The sequence below is a fragment of the Pavona decussata genome, unplaced genomic scaffold (genome assembly GCF_977016875.1).
Source record: "Pavona decussata unplaced genomic scaffold, jaPavDecu1.1 SCAFFOLD_53, whole genome shotgun sequence".
Lineage (NCBI taxonomy): Eukaryota > Metazoa > Cnidaria > Anthozoa > Scleractinia > Agariciidae > Pavona > Pavona decussata.
Window position 1 is genome coordinate 5,643,492 of NW_028145475.1, and position 21,509 is coordinate 5,665,000.

General features: G+C 37.6%; 2 protein-coding genes across 3 annotated transcripts in view; both read left to right on the forward strand.

The window, feature by feature from the left end:
* The first annotated feature begins 1,297 nt into the window (after positions 1 to 1,297).
* LOC146480720 (E3 ubiquitin-protein ligase TRIM45-like) lies at positions 1,298 to 7,904 on the forward strand. Its single transcript, XM_085109897.1, has 3 exons — positions 1,298 to 1,390; positions 4,231 to 4,423; positions 4,904 to 7,904. The coding sequence occupies exons 2-3, from the start codon at positions 4,238 to 4,240 to the stop codon at positions 6,575 to 6,577; spliced, it is 1,860 nt and encodes a 619-aa protein (XP_084966023.1). The 5' UTR covers positions 1,298 to 1,390; positions 4,231 to 4,237; the 3' UTR covers positions 6,578 to 7,904.
* LOC146480721 (E3 ubiquitin-protein ligase TRIM45-like) overlaps positions 1,337 to 21,509 on the forward strand; it is a 25,737-nt gene continuing 5,564 nt past the window's right edge. Inside the window, exon 1 of one of the 2 annotated variants that reach the window (XM_085109896.1) lies at positions 1,337 to 1,390. The gene's annotated coding sequence lies outside the window, so the exon portion shown is untranslated. Of the gene's footprint in view, positions 1,391 to 18,406; positions 18,496 to 21,509 lie in introns of those variants that run through there. The other variant, XM_085109895.1, reaches the window with a different exon arrangement.

Genomic DNA, 21,509 nt, shown 5'->3' on the forward strand with positions numbered 1-21,509 from the left:
AATTACCCGTGAACTTCAAAGGTTCTGAACATGGCCGAACCTTACAACATAAGTATCTTTAGACGCATATCTACTGGAAAATACCGCTGATCATTGCAACGAACATTCAAGGATCGAAATGAAAATCGTTAAAAAACTTTAGTTTGTGAGAGCCAATGGAAAATCAATGTAAATAGTAACGAGGGGAAACGAGTTGTTGTTTGAGATAACCCACAGAATACCCCGCTGTCTGATGTCGAACCTTTTGTCACTTATAGTGTGTGCAAATATCATACCCAGCGTCCTCAGGCTCGTTGGCCAATGGCCAGCGGTGGGTGTAACTAAAACTGCTCTTCATCACTTGCGAATTCGCAGCCGACAAAAGGATAAAATTAATAAAACTGATCTCTTTATCCACTAGCAAAAGAATTTAAAGAAAGAAAATATATACATAAAATTTTATGGAAATAAGCAATCATTTAAAGTTCTCAATGACGCCCCGTAACTGGTAGGAGTACCACCAAATCTTGTGGAGTTTCCTCTAAAACAACAAAACAGAACCAGAAAGAAAACAAATTAAATTTCAAACCTAAAAAGAGGAAGTCCATCGGTACAAAACAGCACACCTTAAACTGTACTCTGTAATTATTTAATTTACGGCTTATGGCAAGCCCTCCAGGTCCGCCCTGTCCTCCTTCCCCTGACTATCCCCCCCCCCCCCGAAACCTGCCTGAGTTTCGAGTTGGCCGATGGCGGGCACATGCAATTCCCGCAAAAGGTCTCGGCGAGGTGAATAACGTGTCTGCTACGTCACTGGCATGCGGCCAGGAACGTGGGCGCAGGCGCTTGGAGCCTACAAGTGACTTGAATTTAGGTAAGGCGCAATGTTTTGTATTTAAACTAAAAACAAAATATCGCGGTTAGTAAAAACACAGTTCGAAGTTTTACGCTTTTAAAGAGAAAATCTAGTAACCTAAAGATCTAGGGGGGTGTACACAGTTTTTTAAAACTTGTCCACTTGAGGAAAAACGACCTCCAATCTTTCGTGACTCGCATCCCAGGGGAGTGACGAAAGGCCAACTGAGCAACTCGAGGAAGTTTTTCCATAGCAAACAAGTTTTAAAAACTGTGTTCACCTCCTGGATCTTTATGAAATTATGTTTTCTCTTTGGAAACGTAAAAAATAGGCTTGTGTTTTCACTCACCGAGACATTTTTTTTTGGTACGAATGCAAAACTTTGAGTCTCCCGCCAATTCAAGACATTTTTAGGCTCCGAGCGCCTGAGCCCACGTTCCTGGCCGCACGCCAATGACGTTGCGACTACGTTGTTCAGCTGTCGGTCTCGGAAGGTGTTTCGCGAAGTTTAGCGCACTTGATTTGGAAGCCCTAACGTGTTTTTAAATTGCTAAGGTAGGTGGATTTTGTCTTCTATGTACTCGCAAAGTTGGTCAGTTCAGCGTGGAATCAAATAGCAGCACAGACAATAGACTAGAAAGATTTAGAATTGCGTTTGTGGCAAACAGCAGACATGACCACGTGAGGGAATGCTCGCTGCTTTCAGTTTCTAAGCAAAACTGATTAGTTTTGTGTTAGCATCAAAGGCCAGAATTAGTTTGCAATATTTTCATCTATGTACTTGTTTTTTCGAGAAAACAAAAACGCGAATCTCACGTTTGCTGTTTGCCATAAACGCGATTCTAAATCTCTCTGAAGGGAGTGAAGACTGTGCAGCTGTCTCGTCGATTTGGACAAATATCTGCGGGTGCTCAGCAGATTTCACACGTGATCTTTGTCTTTTGTGGTCTTCGGTGTTAACATTTTTATAGTCCTTTGTTGCTTGGTGTCGAGTTTAGACGATCTCGGCGTAGCTTCCATTGTTCATTACTTCATAAAATGTACCAGCCTTAACTTAGATGACCGTCTGAAATCAATTCGCTTCTAAAGGCGACAGAATGGCTCATAAATATTCGCCATCTCACTACCTGCTTGTTTACTGAATAACTGCTTGTTACTTCAAATATATGTCACACGTATTCATATTCATTTTTTACTGAATTGTCTGTGGATAAGTCAAGTTATTGGGCCAAACAAGTGTGTCGTATTCAGTGTTGATGTTTTTCGGCTACATTTCAGTTTAACATTGAATGTTGAAACAACGAAATTGTTGAACTGTGCCAAACGAGATGAAGACAGAGATACGTATTTATTTCTCGTTTTCAAAGGCCCATGTTCACCCAAAAAGCATTGCGCGCGTTTATTATTGTTTAAAAACGCTTCTATTGTTCAGTCTTGCGATCTGATTGGTTTATCAGAATATTCCTATTTATGAACCTGCACCTTACCAATTAACAAATGAATATTTTAATTTAATACTTTTGCCAATAGGAACAAACGAAGGAACGCCTCCTGAAAAACCATTCAGATTATTGAATATCTCTGCAAAACTCTATTTACACCCGGGCTTTACATGAACCAGGCGAATAAAATCAAATCGAGATCATCAAACTTATGTGTCAAGGTCAGATATCCGTAGAAATCAAGAACACCGCTACAACAGATGCATGCAAGGTGACAACAAATCCTGTTTCAGAATAAATGTTAAGCAAAGAGACTCTGAGACGGATATATTGTTCGACATCCGATTTTCCTTTCCCTTACGAAAACTCGTCTTGAAAATATCCACAGAAATGAAGCGAGAGGATATTACAGAAAGCTTGATGACGCGAAAAACAGCGATACTTCAGGAAATAAGCTCCATTAACGTGGATTGCTTTCGCTATTTGGCGCTCGCTCGCGAGTTTCTGATTTCCGTTTGTACGAAATCAGTTCGGCGCGGAATCCCTATTGGGTGACATGGGTCTTAGAGAAAGTCAAGCGAAGAAATTAAATTTGTGGATCTTTTTTCCAAGTTTTTTTACCGGTCGAAGCAAAAAAAAAGATGAATTTTGGCTATTCTTCGTTGCAACAGAAAAAATTCATGCTCCGTGAACTCGACTGACAACATAAATTGTCTATCGACTGAATCTTCTTCTGTCATGGGTGTCTCCGATTGTAAGATATTTATGCTTGAAAACAGTTAAAATAAAGCGCAGATGAATGAAAAAGTTCCTACCCTGCATAAAGCGAGATATCTTTAAAATGCCGCCGCATATTTTTCTGTTAAATTACAAGCTGTAAAAGTATAATTATATTATTTATATATATTATTATAATTATAATATATTATTTTAGTATAAATCTACTAGTGTTCTATCCGCGGAAATTTGATGATCTGTACTGCTTTGATTTCAAGAAGCAGGGAGAAACACTCGACTACGTCTCGTGTTTCCCCCCACACTTCTTTCATGCTCTAGCCGCTTCCTGCGTGCTTTACAACAGAACAGAACACAGTTGAGGCTTTTTTATTTGTTAAGTACAAATGTAAATCACAGAAACCTTTTCACGGATTTACAAACAAGAAACAAGAGCAATATTTGTGCATTTTCAGGCGCTACACATATGTGCTTTTTTAAAATATATTACATATTCACAACGCAGTTTTTGTCGGGACCACATATTTAGTAATGTGATAAGAATATCTACTGTTGCCCAAGTAAAAGCGCAAAATATTATACACAGCAAGGATACGCATTTCAAAGAAATCAGTGTTGAAATCGTGGTGTGAGGTTACCGTTCATGTACTTCTTGTTCTGTGACAGATGGGGAACACTGATTAATTTGTCGTCGCAAGCGTAAAACCCGGATGTCTTTGTCTTTCATTACAAAACGTTTATGTAACAAATACAACATAACGAATAAAATTTAAAATATCGCATTGCCGTAGTTATGTTGCTGTACGTTCACTTTTTCCTGGTCAAATGTCAAAGTATACTATACTATTAGGCAATAGAAACCAGCAATTCCAAAATCAGCCGTTCACTGATGCAGCAAGTTTTGTTATCACTTTAATGAATCGTAAGTTGCGCCTTAAACTAATTCATTCTCTAGAATGGTTTGTTTACGTCCCGACAAAATGTATATTTTTAATTCCAGCAACTGGATCTTTTGAACAAAAATGGTTAGTTTACAGAAGCTTACTTGTGTTGCTGCAGCATCAAGAGGGAAATACAGCTTTAGACATAATATTTATAACTTTTTGCTGATTTCTTATAAATATGAGTTTGTATCGTTAAGGATGTCTTGTTGATAATTTTACTTTTTTTTGTTGATTGATGTCAAGGCTTAGAAATATTTTTGGTTTCCAATTACAGACTCACAATGACCTCTGTTGTGCCGAAAAAGGTCAGTGAGCACTTGGAATGTGCTGTGTGCATGGAACAATTTCAGGAGCCCAAAGTTTTACCATGTCTGCACACCTACTGTAAAAGATGCCTAGAAAAACTGGTGAAGAAAAAGGGAACTGATTATGTTATAACTTGCCCTGAGTGCCGGCAGGATGCAAAAGTAAGTTAAACATAAAATAGTGTATACAGATAAACAATGCTGTTGAGAAGAAGAACGGGTTACAATACCACTTTGCTAAATTTAGTGAGTGGTTGACCTTGGGTTCCGCAGGAAGCAGTAAGCTTTAAAGCTTTAAATATCCAGACCTCAATTATTGGGAATAATTATTGTAGCTCTAAATGACTTGGATTTTCCATCTGCTGTCCTTAATTCTTGACGGGATTTTTGAGTAATTGGACTTTTAACCTTTCAACGAGTGAATAAAGTTAAGTAACTTTTCAGTTAATGCAGGGTTGGTTTACATGTGTGTTGTCAACTAAAACATTGATTGAAATATGTATGCACACTTACGTCAGTGACTTCCTACGTGTACAATAACTTGCTCAGCGGAAGCCGTTAATTATTAGACTGTACTGGTTGCCTAATTTCGATACACCTTTAGCGACACGAAGCTCTACTCCGCCCTTTTTGTTTTGTTAGATTACTGACGGAGATGTTGGCAAGCTGCAACCAAATTTCTGGGTGAACAATTTCATGACCTTACTCAACATGCAAGACAAGTCTACATCCGGGAAGCCATTGCCTTGTGAACACTGTGACAGTGGTGACCCAGTGGTGTCACGTTGCACTGACTGCAGCGTTTTCATGTGTGAATTTTGCGTCACTGCACATAAAAGGATCACTGTAACCAAGCGTCACCAGATTCTATCCCTGGCAGAAGTTCAGAAGCTTGGTTCAAAGGCCCTCGTCCACCCAGCATTTTGTGTAAAACATACTGGCGAGACTTTGAAACTGTACTGTGAAACCTGCCAGGAAACAATATGCCGAGATTGCACCATTGTTGATCACCGGGAACATAAGTACAATTTTGTAGCAGATGTTGCAGACAGAGAGAGGAAAGTCGTGCAGGATACGCTAAATAAAACGAAAGCTAAAGAGCGTGCAGTTGTAGAAGGCTTAAATGCTGTCCAATCTATGAAGGAGCGCGTCCAAATTAAAGTGTCTGAAGTAAACAAAGAGGTTGATGCCTTTTTTAACGAGCAAGTCAAAACATTGGAGGATTACCGTGAAAATTTAAAGCACGAAGTCATGACACAGGGCCAAGTACAGGTAAAACAGCTCGAAAAACAATCGGAAGTGCTTTCTTCTTTCTTGGCTCAATTGAAAAGTGGCATGGACTTCACCAATCAGGCCATACTAAGTGGAGATGATGTGAAGCTCTTGTCCTTGAAGAAACAACTAACCCAGCGTCTAGCACAGCTGAACTCGTCAAAGATCGAGTGTAAACCCTGTCAAGGTTGTTATCTGAAGCTACTAGTACATCAGAGTGTTTGCGACATAAAAAACATGGCAACCCTGAGTAACCTTCCCATTGACCCCCAGAAATGCACTGTGAGCATGGTTGGGGGCGAAGAAGGAGTGATGTACGAGAGCGTGGTGGGACAGACTGTTGATTTCATGCTGATTATCAAAGATGAAAAAGGTGAGAGAGAAATTAAAGTGGGAACCATGGTAAAGGCTCAGGTTTCCAGTAAAGGAGATCGGGCAGAAGGTCTCCCCGTAGATGACATTAGCAATGGGTTTTGCAGCTTTTCCTATCATCCAAAGGCTGGGGGACCCGTTACCCTTTCAGTGACGATTGAAGGTCAAAATATAGCTGGAAGTCCCTTTAACTGGCAAGTTGTTGATTCTTCGCTACTGGACAAAGAAATTCCAACAGGAGCTAAGCACAGTATGCTTCGTTGGAAATTGCAGTTGACCTCTTTCAATGCCCCAGAAAAATGGCAGTTGGAAATTGGGGTCAAGGCCCAAACATATAATGGACGCCGGATGAAAACCACAGAATCAAAATGGTCATGGTCTTACAATGAATGGATGCAAGGTCCCTTTCGATCAGACAGTCAACAGCCTTCTATCACCTCTGTGCAAAATAAGGATGTATTTACAGTTTACCTCAACCTGGTAACAAAGAAACTCATCATCTACAATAACCGGAGCAGGCAGTCTGAAATCTTTACGGGAGTTCAAGGAAATGGTGGATCAATTCTACGCATTGCGTCATGTGACGTAATTTATCGTGATCTCATGTGCGGAAACCTCTATGAAGAAGAAGACTTTATTGATCAACCGTATTTAAGTCCTGTTATTCAGTAGACTAATAGTTTCATGGGTCATTCTTTCAAGTCATACTTTAGGCCAAATAGATTTTTAATACCCCGTATACCCTTTATAACTTGATTTTCTTTACAACCCAAATGCACGTGTGTACCCTAACCGTGATGTGCACTCGTTACTTGTTTTGTACAGTATCTTGGTCCCGACAAAATCCCCTAACGTTTTTCTTCAAGTTTATCTTTGTGATAATAGCACTTAAGTTTGAAAGTCAAACTTTACGTCTGAAGTGGTTATGTAGACATCCATTCGTTGGATGCTTAGGTCTAGTCTGTATCAATATTTAATGTAGGTTGAATGTATTTGTTGATTTTAGCAAAAATAGACCCTTCTTGCAAGGGCTTTTGTTTTAATCTACAGTTTCGATACACAGTCTACGTAAGCCGATGCAGTCACTCAATTGTAATCAATATTCGAAATCAATCCATACAATCAAAATCAATTGAATATCAATCCATGCAATCAATTGAATACAGTCAACTCTCTCGTAAGCGACCACCCTTGGTGCACGACAAAGTGGTCGCTTACGGGAGGTGGTCGCTTACGGGAAAGATCAACAAACTAAGCCTAATACTGGATTGATTAATTAATTACATAAAAATATTACCTTAGCAGCTAAAATTAGGCAAATAGAACTAAATTCATTTGATTTTTCACATATATTCATTCATCTGATGAAACTTTGTATAACACGGTTCATGGTTCATTTTGGAACAAATCACTATAGCAATTCCCGTTTACCTACAGATCTAATTATAGCCATCTTCTCTGTCTGTAAACTGTCGTTATCTGTCAGCAGTCCGGGGAAGCGTCATCAAAATTGAACTTTTGTCACTTCTGAGTAATGATTTACAAGCGATCATACGTGATTATGTTGGGTGGTCGCTTACCGGAAACAGAAAACAAAAGAATATGTTTAATTTCTGGCCTAAAAAGTGCTCTTGGTCCCTTAAGAAATATGAGTGGTGGTCGCTTACGAGAGAGCTCTTGAAACAGTATTTAACTGAGAAGCAAAACGGTTGTTTACAAGGTGGTCGCTTACGGGAGGTGGTCGCTTACGAGAAGTAGTCGCTATGAGAGAGTTGACTGTATCAATCAATACAATCAATTGAATATCAATCCATACAATCAATATCAATTGTATTTCTATCGGCTTGCGAATCCTTTTTTTGTTTTGTGTATTCACTTATTTGTTTACTACTTATTTAACTTTTATTTTAGTTGCTGCTGTCAGGCAGGTCCACATCAGCCAACGGCTGCCAGTCTTTTTAACCTGCGAGATCAAATAAAGTATGTATGTATGTATGTATGTATGTATGTATGTATGTATGTATGTATGTATGTATGTATGTATGTATGTATGTATGTATGTATGTATGTATGTATGTATGTAATTTGTAAACCAAATTTATTTGCATTTAGTTTAATATAGTCATACCTACCCGCCTCGACGAGCTTTAGCTATTTGCCTGTAGGTATATAACTAACTTGTAACTCTCTGTTTTAATAAAGTGTTGTTGTTCGTTATAAATTATTATGAAAAATCGATAATAATCCTTTAGCAACGTTGTCGGCAATATTGGGAATCATTGCGTTCTTTTTGTTTTGGTCATTAGACTGAAAATATCACTCCATTCTAATTGGCAGAGACGGAAAGTTTGACCATTTTGGTGAAAATGATATAGCAATACCTTGACTTTGTTACAAAACAATTCTAGAACACCAAGAGAAGTTCTTGAAAGGAACAACCTCTGATCAGTTTGAGCCCATATTTGAAACGCATATGCCTGAATTTGAAAAAAGTTAGCCTAATTTTTTCCCGTTGCGTTCCGACCTAGTCCATCTTTGGCTAGAGAAACTTTGATGCCTTGTTTTGACATGTCTGACAGCTTAGTGTTGTTCAACCAATCAAATCATTTGAAACATTCTAACAACGACTGTGATTGGCTTATTTTAGCGTGCTTTATCAGAGTACAGATGCACGCTGACGCCAGATCTGTTCGTTCGGAACTGAAATGAAGTTGGTTTTGAAAATGAGGGTGAATGCGGGGGAAAATAAAAGAATTCTTTATCATAAAACAAATAAAGAAGCCTCGGCTGTGCTCTGTTCTGTTGTAAAGCACTTAGGAAGCGGCTAGAGCACTCAAGAAGTAGGGAGAAACACCCTACTACGTCTCGTGTCTCCCCCTACACTTCTTTCGTGCTCTAGCCGCTTCCTGCGTGCTTCACAAAAGAACAGAGCACAGTCGAGGCTTCTTTATTTGTTAATTATCTTCAAGTTAAAACTACAACAACAAAACAAAACAGAACATGAAACTGTTTGCTCGGAAAGAAATTCTTCATAACCGTCGGTATAAGATTTATTTTCAGTGCATTTTTGGATTAGCATGTAATTATAGAAAACAAGGAATCCTAAATTATCTTAAGGCTCTAACTTTGTAATGGCTTAAAGTGAGCATACAATTATTGAGTACGAAAAAAATTAGATTTTCGCAAGTGCGGGAAGATTTTAATAGAATCCGGCAAACTCGCCATTTTCAGTCGATCGTGTGATGGCGTAAATAACATTTTATTTAATTTAATTTTATTTTACTTATTTCCTTATCCTTTGGTACCACCTTGTAAACGGCATTTTCGCCGCTCCTATGTATTGCAACATCCTCCATAATATCATATTGTAATTTCATTTATATAATTTAGTAACATCTAAACCTGAAGAAGGCTGGTTTGGCCAGCCGAAATATTGTTTTAAAATATATTACGTTGTGTCAGCTTTGCAGTAGTCTTTGGACTTCTCATCGTAAATAACAAACATTTTTACACAGTTTTCGAACTCTAATCAATAATTCTTGAATGAAACAATACATTGGGTAAATCAAGAAACTGGGGAAAGCTTTGATAAGATTTTGTTGTTTACAACAAGCAAGACGCGGCTAAATTAAAAACGTGAGCTTCTTCGGCGAACTTGAGAAAAACACTTTTCTGAACTGCTCTAAAAACTTAACGCAACTTTCACTACGCTATGATTTAAATACAGCTTTTGCAAACTAACAGGAACTAATCAATTTAGTATTCGACTTGAGACAATAAGTTTTACAAAATCAATCTATCTACACACAGAGTAACTCACCGATTCAACTCACGTTCATTGTAGCTGAAACAAAATTTTCACTAAACCAGGATGATTCCATTCTCTTTCCTTTCCTTTATGTAAATGTTGACAGTTTACCGAACATTTTAGTGAGCATTTTCCCCCAGAACAACGAGAAAATCGAAAAAAAGATTGCATTGTCACTCGGGATTAAACTTTCGATGCCAAGCGGACGGGCAACGGGTAATCCCGAGCGGGCAAGATAGCTCCATCTTGCCCGCTCGGGTAGCCAATCACAGCGCATGATTTGACTCATCTTGCGCGCTCGCAGAGCTAGCCATATAACAAAGTGTCACTTTCCCCAAAACAATTTTCTATTATAAAAAAATATAAAAACAATGTTCTACTTTTGTTATAAATTACATCGGCGATGTAATGAAAATGTGGATGAGTGTCTCAGTTCGAATGTAACGCCAGTAGCGTTAGCGCTTCTTCAGTTTTCCCTTTCAAAAATCAGGATGTTCATTGAAATCAGCTGGATTTGTGGCTCGTGGAAATCTGGACGTCATCAACATGGCAATTCGAAAACAAAGTGCTTTAAAGCTTGCGGCCGGTAATAAACCAACTGCTGCGCTGTGTTTTGTGAATGAACAACAGTCAAATTCACGGGAGCAAGAGGAGTGCTAGAACTGTTGACACCGTTAGGAAAAGGGCTGCTGTGACTGCTGTGGCTTCCCACACAATGCTCCAGAGAGGATATCTGAACAAGCTGTAAGTTGTTTACTCGAAGGGCGAGCGTTGTAATTTCTGAGGCTTGCTTCACTGCGGTGAGCGGAGGTGGCCATGATGCGGCGTGATAGAACTTGCACCAAAAATGTAAGGATATTGTAAGCTTATATATTTGTGTATTTGTTAGCTAATTAAATTTTCAGTTCTCTCAATTTTGTGTTTGATCCTTTTGTACGAGAATATAGCTAACGAGCGTTCTCGGGACCTTTTAACACTTGTTTAAGCTTGTGACATTTTTACATCTTTGGTTCTAAAACTTGAGCTGTCCATTTTATGCTATCCTTGGTGTTTATAGTCTCTGCCCTCGATGTAATTTCGACCATTTCTTCGGTTGACGTGTTTGCAAATCTCGGTTTGTTTATATTTCTACTTGGCTCTGTGTTTTAGTCGCTAACTTCCTCGGAAACTTCACTCTCAATCAACGTGTTATTTGTACTGTTTTTTTTTTACCTTGTATGCGCACAGGATGCTCTATGTCCAGCTCGTTTACGTTTTCTAGGTTATAAAAGACGTCTGGATCGAAAAATTATAATAATAATAAACTCGGGCCATAAAAACGCAAAAAAAGAACTTGACCAATATCCAGCCATCTTGACCGAACAAGCTTGGTCAATAACGCATATATATTCCACTGATACTTCCCCTTTAATCGTTAGTTTTTAATTTACACTGCAGTGTAAATTTATGTTTCTTTTGCAACAGTAGTCGTGAGCGAGGAGAAAGCGGGAGTTTTGAAAACGTTCAAGCCATTTATATATACAGCCGTTTTCAAAAACGTTGCAATTTGAAAATATATATGTTTTATATATATACCTTTTCCTTTTAGATTGTTAACTTCTTAGAATGAACTTTTTGAATTTGATATGAAATGTGTGATACCTATTTGCGGTCAAACGAAAAAAATAAGAAAAGCCCGTTAAAGATAAAGTTTTCATTTTGAGAGCTCAGACCTGATTTTGCAAATTTGGGAATTTTTACTTATTACTGAAAAAACTGGTTTTAGAAACCATTGGGTGAACTCAATTCAAGTAGAGTACAAAAACACGCAACGCTCTTATCATTCTCGGACATACTTCAATTTAAAAGAGACTTGAAAGCTTTTTAGGAAATCGCTAAGTGATTTAGTAAACTCACAGATTCTCTAAAAAAAGTACTTCTCATCTTTGAGCTCTCAAAATAAAAATCTTATCTCTAACGGACTAAGTTTTCTTCTCCTTTCTTTATGTTTAAGTGCGATCAAATCTGATGTATTATATTCTCATACCAGTTTTCTGTCATTGTCAAGTCGCGTTTCTTTCTTACCAAGTCGATTTTCGGGCTTTAATATCCCGAGTCCAGGGTGTAGGAGTTTATTGCAACCGTTCTCAACGTTTTGGAAGATTTCCTTTTGCACCACCATGGATCACTTGGGTTAACAGGGATAGGAAACACGTTACGAGGGCAGGGCATAATCCTTGAAAGATGCAGGGAACAGTTATACTACACTTCCAATAATCTTAAGTAAAGCTGTTGGTCAAGTTGTTTGAGGATTTTCCCGCACAGGAAGAAAAAAATAGTGATTTTTTTGAAAACTGAGACTTTGGAACAGTTTTGGAAAACGTTATGTTCTTAAAACAAATCAAGTTTGGTCGACATAATATTTAGTCTTCTGCATGTAAGCAAACATTTTCATGTGTTTTCGTATTTTGCGTGTTTTAGAATTTATTTTAAACGCAAAATTTATTATACAGTTTTATCATGTACACTGATTTAGAGTAACACTCTTGTTATACCCTTCTTTAATTCAGTTTGTTTATAGTTTATGAAGCCCTTGAGAGTGAGTCCCGAGATGAATCCCGAGTCCCGAGTATGTATTTTTTTTCTCGACAACAAGCTGGTGTGTTAACGCGTCTTAAAATCTGCCATCTGGATAACATCTTGGTTAGAAACAGCCTCGTTTCTTCAAGGAAAAAGTGTTAAGAAAGTGACTTAATCATTTAAAACAATGATTACGAATCATTACACGGTCTGAATGTGGTTGTCCTTGAAAAGGACAACCATAAGTTATGTATGTAACATCGGCGAAGATTTCTCCTTGAAAGCGAAGTACTGTAGCTTTTGTAAAAATACTGGTCATGGTTTTATGCCGAAATGAAAGGTTATTTAAGGAATTAAAGTAAACATAAAAACCCCTACGTCCCCAGGTTGCTTGATACCTTTGTAATACTCAGATATTGCTTGAAATCTTCTCGGTAGATGTAATTGTTTTTACCTTTTTTTTCTTAAAAGAATAAAAATAAAATAACGACAGGTGTCATCAAATATAAGATTCCGTCAAATTAAAAAGTTAAAAGGTTTCGTAAAAGTGAGTCTTGAAAAAACTTAGTTAAGTCTTAAATTTTATAATATAATAAATACTTATAGTTATATTCTGTTTTGCAATATATTGTAAATATCACGCAGTTAAGTCGTAAAGTCCTGGCAGAAATGTTGATTAGTTTTCCATCAGTAGTAAGCTTGCTACAGTTGTCTCGTTTCTATGTTTGGCTATATGGTAATGAAGATTAGTTCCTTCGATTCTATAATGAAAAAACGCGTTTATATTGTGAGGCCGTAAGGATCAAACTATTAATCATCATCAAACATTCAAACATAACTTGTTACAGCAGAATATCGTGCACTGCTTATTGCAATTCTGAAGCCATTTTAGGGTCTCTATATTCAGCTGGACTTCCGCATAGTATTTACAATCGTATTGCACTGCCAATAGACTTCTTTAATACAACGTTTTTAACGAAAACGACAAGCGAGAAAAAATTTAATGGCTTTAATTTAAAGCATGTCTACAAATTTCAGCAACCTGTCGTTTATCCAACAGAATCTACTATGTGAAAATGTGGCAGCCATTTTCGCAGTTAACATCAGTCAAATGGTTGTCTTATCAATTGTTTTCTTCTTCAGCTTGGTTGGAAATACTCTTGTACAAGCGCCCAGAGCTGAAGAAGACCGTAAACTACTTTATTGTGAGTATGGCGTTCTCTGACTTAGTTTTTTCGCTAACAGCCATTCCATTCACCTTGGTAGAGATGTCGTCCAGTAACTGGCAGTGGCCTATCGGTGGTACAGCAGGATCGATCCTCTGTAAGCTAAAGAACTTTCTTAGGTCTGTTTCGCTTACTGTTTCCATACTGAGCCTCGTTTGGATCGCCTTGGATCGGTTTGTGGCGGTTGTCTGGCCAATGAAAGTTCATCTTATTACTTCTAGATTTCGTGCCTTTGCTATCGCGTCCACTTGGCTCGTGGCTCTAACAGTCACCTCTACAGACCTATATTTGTCTGATCCGCTGGAGGAAAATGGAACAATAACATGTATTGAAGATAGAACTTCCTTATAGGTTATGTCCGATTGGCATCTTTATATATTGCACAAATGATTCTTATAACGATTTTATACTGCGCTATAGCAGTAACTCTACGGAAACAAGAAAAAATGCTTCAGTTTACCAAAGTCCATCGAAATGATCATGAAAAGCGGCAAGCCATAAAGATGAACCTTTGCGTCGTTGGATTATTCTATCTGTTCGTTCTTCCCTTTTTGACTACACTTATCTTATGGGAAACTCCTGTTTCACAGTTGTGTTTATACCACGATCTTTTCCTCCTTTCTTACTTAGGCCTTAATGTATCTTCGACAACAAACCCAGTCATTTGTTTTACATTTGTGGAAAGCTTCCGTCGTGGCCTAAGAGAAGTTTTCAAATTACCTGAACGCAAACGATTAACAACAAGGGCAGTAAAGACAAGAGAAAGGGAAGAGGTAACTCTGAAAAAGATCACTGTTACAGGACCTGCACGTGAATCTGACATTTAGCCAGAACTAAAGAACGACTGAGTCAAAACTTGTCTTGTTATTTAAATATATTTTTCTCAACTAACTATAAACCAAAAGGATAGGGTCTGACTGCTATGAAAATTAAACGGCTTGCTCTTCAGTGTACTACGATGGCCTCTTTTCCTGAAAGAAATTCTAAAAATATGGTTGGAAATAAAAATTAGTTGCCTTAATTTTTTCTTGCCAAATTAGCGGAGACTTTGAACTGGTGGGTGTGACTGAATGCTTTCAGTTATACAGATCAGGCTTCAGTAAATGTTTAGAAATGAGAGCAGCGCTATTCCTTTTCTTGGCAGGCATATTTAAATTTAATTAAATTTTACTTAATGAATGTACATTGTCTAAAATTAAAAATAAATGTGTTTGAAAAAGTAATCATCAAATGAATGTAACTTTCGTATATTTCATATAATTTTATCGTGAAGTTCACCATCGCGCTGATGAACTTCAAGATAGTTCGTAAAATGTCTTTCGTGACTATGCATTCGGAACATATTTAAAATCGGCCACGAGTCATGAGCTTTTCAAAATCTCCCTTAATTATTTATGATGTTAGATAATATACCTTACTTACTGTCAAGTCAAGTAGAACTCAGTCAATTCTCGAGCTACTGTTATTAAACGCTTGACAATAACTGTAAATTGAAACGCTACGAGAACATTTTTTTGTCACCCATCTGCCTTTCATCGTGAATTTAAATTGGTTCAACATTATTTCACGATAAATGTAGTCAAAAAGTCAAGTCCAATCACTCGGTTATATTATCCGTGACTTTTCACTAACATTGGATTATATATTTTTTTATTGTCATACGTTAATCACAACTTTGGAATATGAGTTTTAGATTTACCTTCTATTCCTTCCTCTTTCATGGGAGAACTCAAAAAACTGAAAAATGTGTTGAAAAAGTCTGACTTTTCAAAGCAAGTATTATACATGATAATAAATGCTTCTTCTGCAAAGAAAATCCTGAAAGACTTCTGCATCTGCTGTTTTACTGTCCGCTTGCAGTAGCTTTTTGAAATAACTTTCGGGAATTGTGGCTCCGAAACACTCAGACTGTGTTAAACCTTACACCTGCTAGAGTTTTATATGGTGTGATAGATAATTCAAGATTCTGTATGCTACTCAATTAAGCCCTTTTATTAGCCAAGTTTTACACATACTGATGAAGTCAGACAAGGCGCGCGCCTAGTTTCTTCCCCGTGTTTGAAACAGAGTGACGTGAAAAAGCAGGTATCGAACATGATATTACCTAGGGAAACGGTTACCTAAAGCACTTCAAAATTAAATGTGAACCTCTGGTTCGCAACAAATTCATCGAAGATGTGGTTTTTTGAGAGACCCCTTGAATCGCCTTATCCTACTCTTTTGTTGTTGATATTTTGTTGTTGTTTTTGTTCACTCGTTGCTATTTGTTTAGCTGGCTGTTCATAATGCAAAATTATGATTAGATATAAAAAAGTAATATTAGCGTTAGTGTTGTAATCTAGGTAACGTTTAGTAGTGTAATGTAAGTGGCTTTTATACAGTAATGTAAGTAATAATTAGTTTAACCCAAAAGGATAACCAGACCAGACCAGTTTTTAGCACTATTAGAATTCAAAATGGCCTCCTTAAAATAGTATGCTAACTTATGCCTATTCACATTAGTACTATGTTAGCTGAAGCACCCAAAAATGGGCACGAGACAATATTTCATATCAACACAATTAATTTTATTGTATGTACATCATAACTTTTTATTACAGTCAAGTTCCAAAGAGAATGATGGCCCTGAATTTTATATGAAATCAGTCACTTATCTATTCTGGCAAATTGTCTCTTAAGCTTGGGTCTCTGTAGATGTTTTCCATCTTTTTTCATCTTGTCCATCCAGTTTCTGTTGGTCTATATACTGAAGGCTCGCTTTGAGAATACGCATCTACAGGCCTTTGATTACCCCATTAAAAGTATCTGCACATTTCCTTTCTTCTACATGTTAAGTAGATTATGAAAGGATTCTTTGCTGATCTTGACACCCTTAAAGGGCTGTACATTTATACATTAGTCTGATTTTCCGATTGGCAGAATCCCCATCCAAACCTCAAACTGAAGTCTTTTGGAAGACCAGTGGGTGCAAAAACTGTTAACTGGTAACTGGAAGCTGAAAGCTGGTAACTAATGGCTGGTAGATGGTTGTTCGTAGCTGGTAACTGGTAAGTTGTAGTGGTTTTAGTTCACCAAATAAGAAGTTACAATTCAACGCTATATGTTCGAGCGTAACTCAGCATAGCCCTGATTCGAGTACGAATGTGCATGCCCTATGTGAGTATGTTACACGATAAACTATGAAATAGGTGATAGCTATTAGCTTTTAACTTGTAATTAAGTGGAAGCGGGTAACTCGTAAACCGATAATTGGTTCTGGGAAAATACATAAAAAACAAAAAACAAAAAAGCCTTGAGGTCACCATGGAATCTCCAACGTGCTTGGCCTGAAGAATACCTGCAATATTCCGAGTATGCCAGCACTAAAACACGCAAGAAATTATGGGCAATTAAGATGTATTTCCAGGAAATCGCTGCTGAAATCGTGTTGTGTTGTGTTGTGTTTAGAAGGCACGTAATTGTTGTACGTGACGCATGAGTACACGGATCAGTTCGCCACGGGCATAACATCCAAATATCTTTGCATATCATTGGCAAAACTGTTTGTGTACAAAAAAGAAAAAACTAAAAACTTAACGAGAACAACGCTTACTTTAATTATTGTATTGTCGTATTGTAAGTAAGTGCAAATTGAATTTGCTTTCGTGTCGATGATGCTGTATTCCTACTGCAGCTTCGTTGTCAGATGTAAGTTATGCTAGACTATCAGATAATAGAAAACAGTCGTAAACTGTCAGAAGTTTACCAATTGTTATTCCCTTTTTCTGTGAAAGGTAATTGTTAAAGTTGTTCCTTGAAATATTCATTGTATAGAGCGATATCCTTAGCCCCCCAGACGTGCATTTGTTTGAATCCAGCAACAATATCTTTTTCACAAAAATGATTGGTTTTCTCAAGTTGACTTGTGTTCCTCCAGCGTGCACTGAGAAATACAGCTTTAGTCCCAAGAACAAGTTCCCTTGAGTGTGACATATGATAATCACTTCGACGTTTGAATTCTTATCAGTTAGAGTTTGTGTTCTTTGGGTTATCTTGTTGATAATTTTACTTCTAATTTGAAACTTATTTTGTTGGTGATTAATGTCACGGCTTAGAAATTTAATGCCCTCTGTTGTGCCGAGAAAGGTTCGTCAATGAGCACTTGAAAAGTGCCATGCATGAAACCATTTCAGGAACCGAAAAATGAAGTTGTGTTTTGGCATTTACTGTTATGACAGAATTCCCATGTAATGACCTTTTATCCTTGAACAATTTATAAGGTTTGTTTCTGAGAAAAGTACGTTTTCCAATGAAAATACCTTTACCCCATCCGAATTTAACCCACTCCGAATTTCCAAGGAGTCATTTTCTTTTCTCGTTGGCTTTTAATATACTTTATCTCATTTTATATTGTATTTTACAATAACTGTCCAAAGTCCCGCGCGCTGATTGGCTCGAGTCGTAGCTATTGTCTATAAGAGTACAGACAACAAAAATGACGTCAGATGTAACGCTCGCGCTTTCTCAGCGAAAAAAATAGCCAATTCCGCTCGTACTTTTTCCATGTTATTGTAAAAAACAAATGGACGGCAGTTTCTGTGGTCTATACTCTTATAGACCATAAAATGACGCCATAAAATGTCCAAAACTTGGCAGTGAAACCACTCGCCTGCGGCTCGTGGTTCTACTTGAGTTTTGAAAATTTTTGACGTCATTTTATGGTCTATAAGAGTATAGACCATAGAAACTGGCGTCGATTTGTTAATTATAAGTATTTTCCTCTAGCTCTAATGGCAGCACTTACTTACACATCGAAACTCTTGGTTTACGACTTTCCCTGCTCCGCCCTCCCCTCCCCAAACGTAGCCCAGACGGACTCCCACACGAAACTACAGCTTGATCGCGGGCTCATGCAATTCCCGGAAAAGGTTTAACTTCTCTCTTCCGCGAACCTTGCGGCATAGATTTAACTCTCTTTATCTGGTAGCTCCAGCGTGTTCCTAAGTTGGATCGCTAAGGTAGGTCGCTTTCTGCCCGCTTTGTTCTTTGACAGTTGGTCAGTTCAGCATGGAATCAAATATCATCGCAGACAATGACTGTAAAGCGAAATGCTATGGTAAATCGACCGTAGTGTTTTGTGTATTGGGCGTTTTGAAATTGCTAAAGTATTGGATTTTACAGTAACCTTAATTGCTTGGCGTAGAATCTAGACTAATCTAATAGCGGCGTATCTTTAATCCTTTGCCTTCTCTATATGTACTAGTTTTAACTTAGAGACTGTATTTGTTGGAGATCCGTAGCTGGTAGTTTTGGCCACTGCTTCGCTGCTCCGTTCGCCTGAACTTCTCCTTGGCTCAGCATCCCGCCAGCTACTCAGGCTAGAATGAATTCTTGAGAATTCTACTTTAAAGGCTCATAAACATTTGTCTTCACATTACTACCGTAAATTGGGCCACACAAGTGCTACGTATCCCCAAGTGTTGGTGATGTTTTGGGCCAGATGCCTACTGCAGCCTGATGTTCAACTTCACAGTTCAAAGAGCGAAATTTATGATGCGTGTCAAACGAGATAAATTGTGGGTGTTTATCCCAAGCTTTTTAGCATACGAAGCGAAAAAGAAAACTTTTGGGCATTGCTCGGTGGTTTCATAATATTTAAAGGAAATTCTTGGAAACGTAGAAACGCAAAAGGAGCGGTACTACACTAAATGAACCGCAAAACGTTGTCCGATAAATGAAACCGAACGTTGTTCATCTATAAAATTGCATGTCTTTTACATCGCAGTTTCGATGATGTTTATCTAGAGTCGTATATTGGCTTTGCTGATATGGGATCAAAGAAAGGCAACTGTTCGATCAAGACTTTTAACACGGACAAAAACATGATTTATTCTCCAGGATAACTAGAAAAAAGTGAAAGACGACCCAATTAAATTTTTAAATATGACTTATATCGCATAGCGAAACCCGGAAGTCACGCATTCTCGTCAAGACAGTGTTTACGGCGAAATGGTATCGGGAAACTCTGTCATCAGCCATCGGTTTATTTTCATTTGATCACAGCGACTTTTCCTACGAACAGTAGGTTCACTTAAAGAGACCAGTCATAATTTTGAGGGGACAAGTATTTGGTCCCTGCGACCAGATTGTTTGATGAAAATAGGTAGTTCACAGTTGAGGACTTGCTTCTCTACACGAAACGAAATATCTGGGCCCCTCGGCCCAACTGGCGTCGGTTTTAGTCTAAGAAGTAAGGGGTTGGGCTATATCCGCAACAGGTTCACGCGAAGGGACTTGAAGAGCAAAACTTGAATAGATTACTGCTTTTCATGCTCTGTGAATGTCGATAAGCTAATACACTATCCATCAACAAAGTGATAAATTTGAGTAGGTTCAAGCAGAGCCATGGAAAAATCGTGAGAATCAGACTCAAACCCAGGTAGAAATTCAAAGAAAACTTATTAAAAACAGCGTTCAAATAAACAAGTGAATGGAAAGTGTGGCGATTGTGAGCTCTCTGGCATTTATACATTAGTTATAGATTTTGCGATTGACAGCATCCATCGTGCAAACCTCAAATTAAGTCTTCTGGAGGACCGGTGGGTGTAAAATAATGGTGATTGTAAGCTATAAGCTTGGAGCTGATAGCTGGTAACTGGTATGCCCACACTCTTGCTTGCGGAAATGCGCAAGAAATCATGCACAAGTTGAGATGCATTTCCAGGGAATCACTGTTGAAATCGTGGTGTGAGGTTAGAATGCACGTGATTGCTCTTCCACAACACATTAGAACACTGATTAGCTCGCTACGAGTGTTATATCCAAACATCATAGCATATCATTGGGAAAACTGTGTACCAAAAACTAATAACATAACGAGAACAACAATTACTTTAATTATTCTATTGTCATATTGTAAGTAAGTGCAAATTAATTAAATTTGCCTTCGTGTTGATGATGTTGTATGGCCACTTTTCTTTCGTCAAATGTACGTTATGCTAGACTATCAGACAATAGAAAACATCCGTAAACTTTCAGAAATGAACCAAGTGTTATTACCTTTTTTTATGAACAATACTTAGTTGTTCTTTGAACTATTTTATTGCATAGAACGGTTTGCACGATGTCCTTAGTCCCCTAGAACTGCATTTGTTTGGTTCCAGCAACAAGATCTTTTTAACAAAAATGATTTGTTTTCACAAGTTCACTTGTGTTCCTTCAGCGTGCACTGAGAAATTCACTCCCAAGAACAATTTCAATTTCAATTCAATTCAATTCAATTTATTTACACTTATTACAACGAAATAATATATTTTACAGTAAGAAAAAATTAAACGTACAGAGCAATTTACTTAATGATTTTACTTTGTATGGAAGAAGTGCGTAGTGGCCAAAGGAACAAGGTTTTCGTGTTGGCCACTACCTCTGTGCAGTTAATTATAATAGGGGGAAGAAGAATTTATAATACTTTTTGAAGAGCTCTGCTAGTTAAATTAGGCTTGGGTTAGGAAAATACAACAGTAAGAAAACAACAGTAAGGGAACAAGTTCCCTTGAATGTGACAAATGATATTCACTGAAATGTTTTAATTGTTATGAGTTAGCTTATGTTTATGAATTCTCTTCGTTATTTTGCCTTACATCCTTTACATCATGTATTATTAGGTTTTCACAAAACTCATTTATTTTAAGAGGCAAGGAGATTTTAAGCAAGCTCTGTTGAGCTTTTGTAAAGATCCCCCATAATTAATTATTACATAGTAGTGGGCGTCATGAAAAGGATGGAATGCTTATCATTAAATTAACAAGATTGTCCAAGCTTAAACATGTATCTTATTATTATTTCTAATATTAACTTAAGATAATTGGTTTTGAATATACAATTTCAGTGATTTTTTAAAAGTTCTATATGATTTTGATTCCTTTAGAACAGCCGGTAAGCTGTTCCATACGACTGCTGCTCTGTACTTAAGAGAAAATTTACCATAATTTGTCCGTTTATAAGTAATGTGTATATTTGATGCTGATCGTGT

Excerpts from the sequence above, each read along its gene's own strand:
- LOC146480720 (XM_085109897.1), top strand. The coding sequence starts at position 4,238 with ATGACCTCTGTTGTGCCGAAAAAGGTCAGTGAGCACTTGGAATGTGCT. Across the intron at positions 4,424-4,903 it reads AGTGCCGGCAGGATGCAAAA|ATTACTGACGGAGATGTTGG; the intron begins GTAAGTTAAACA and ends TTGTTTTGTTAG.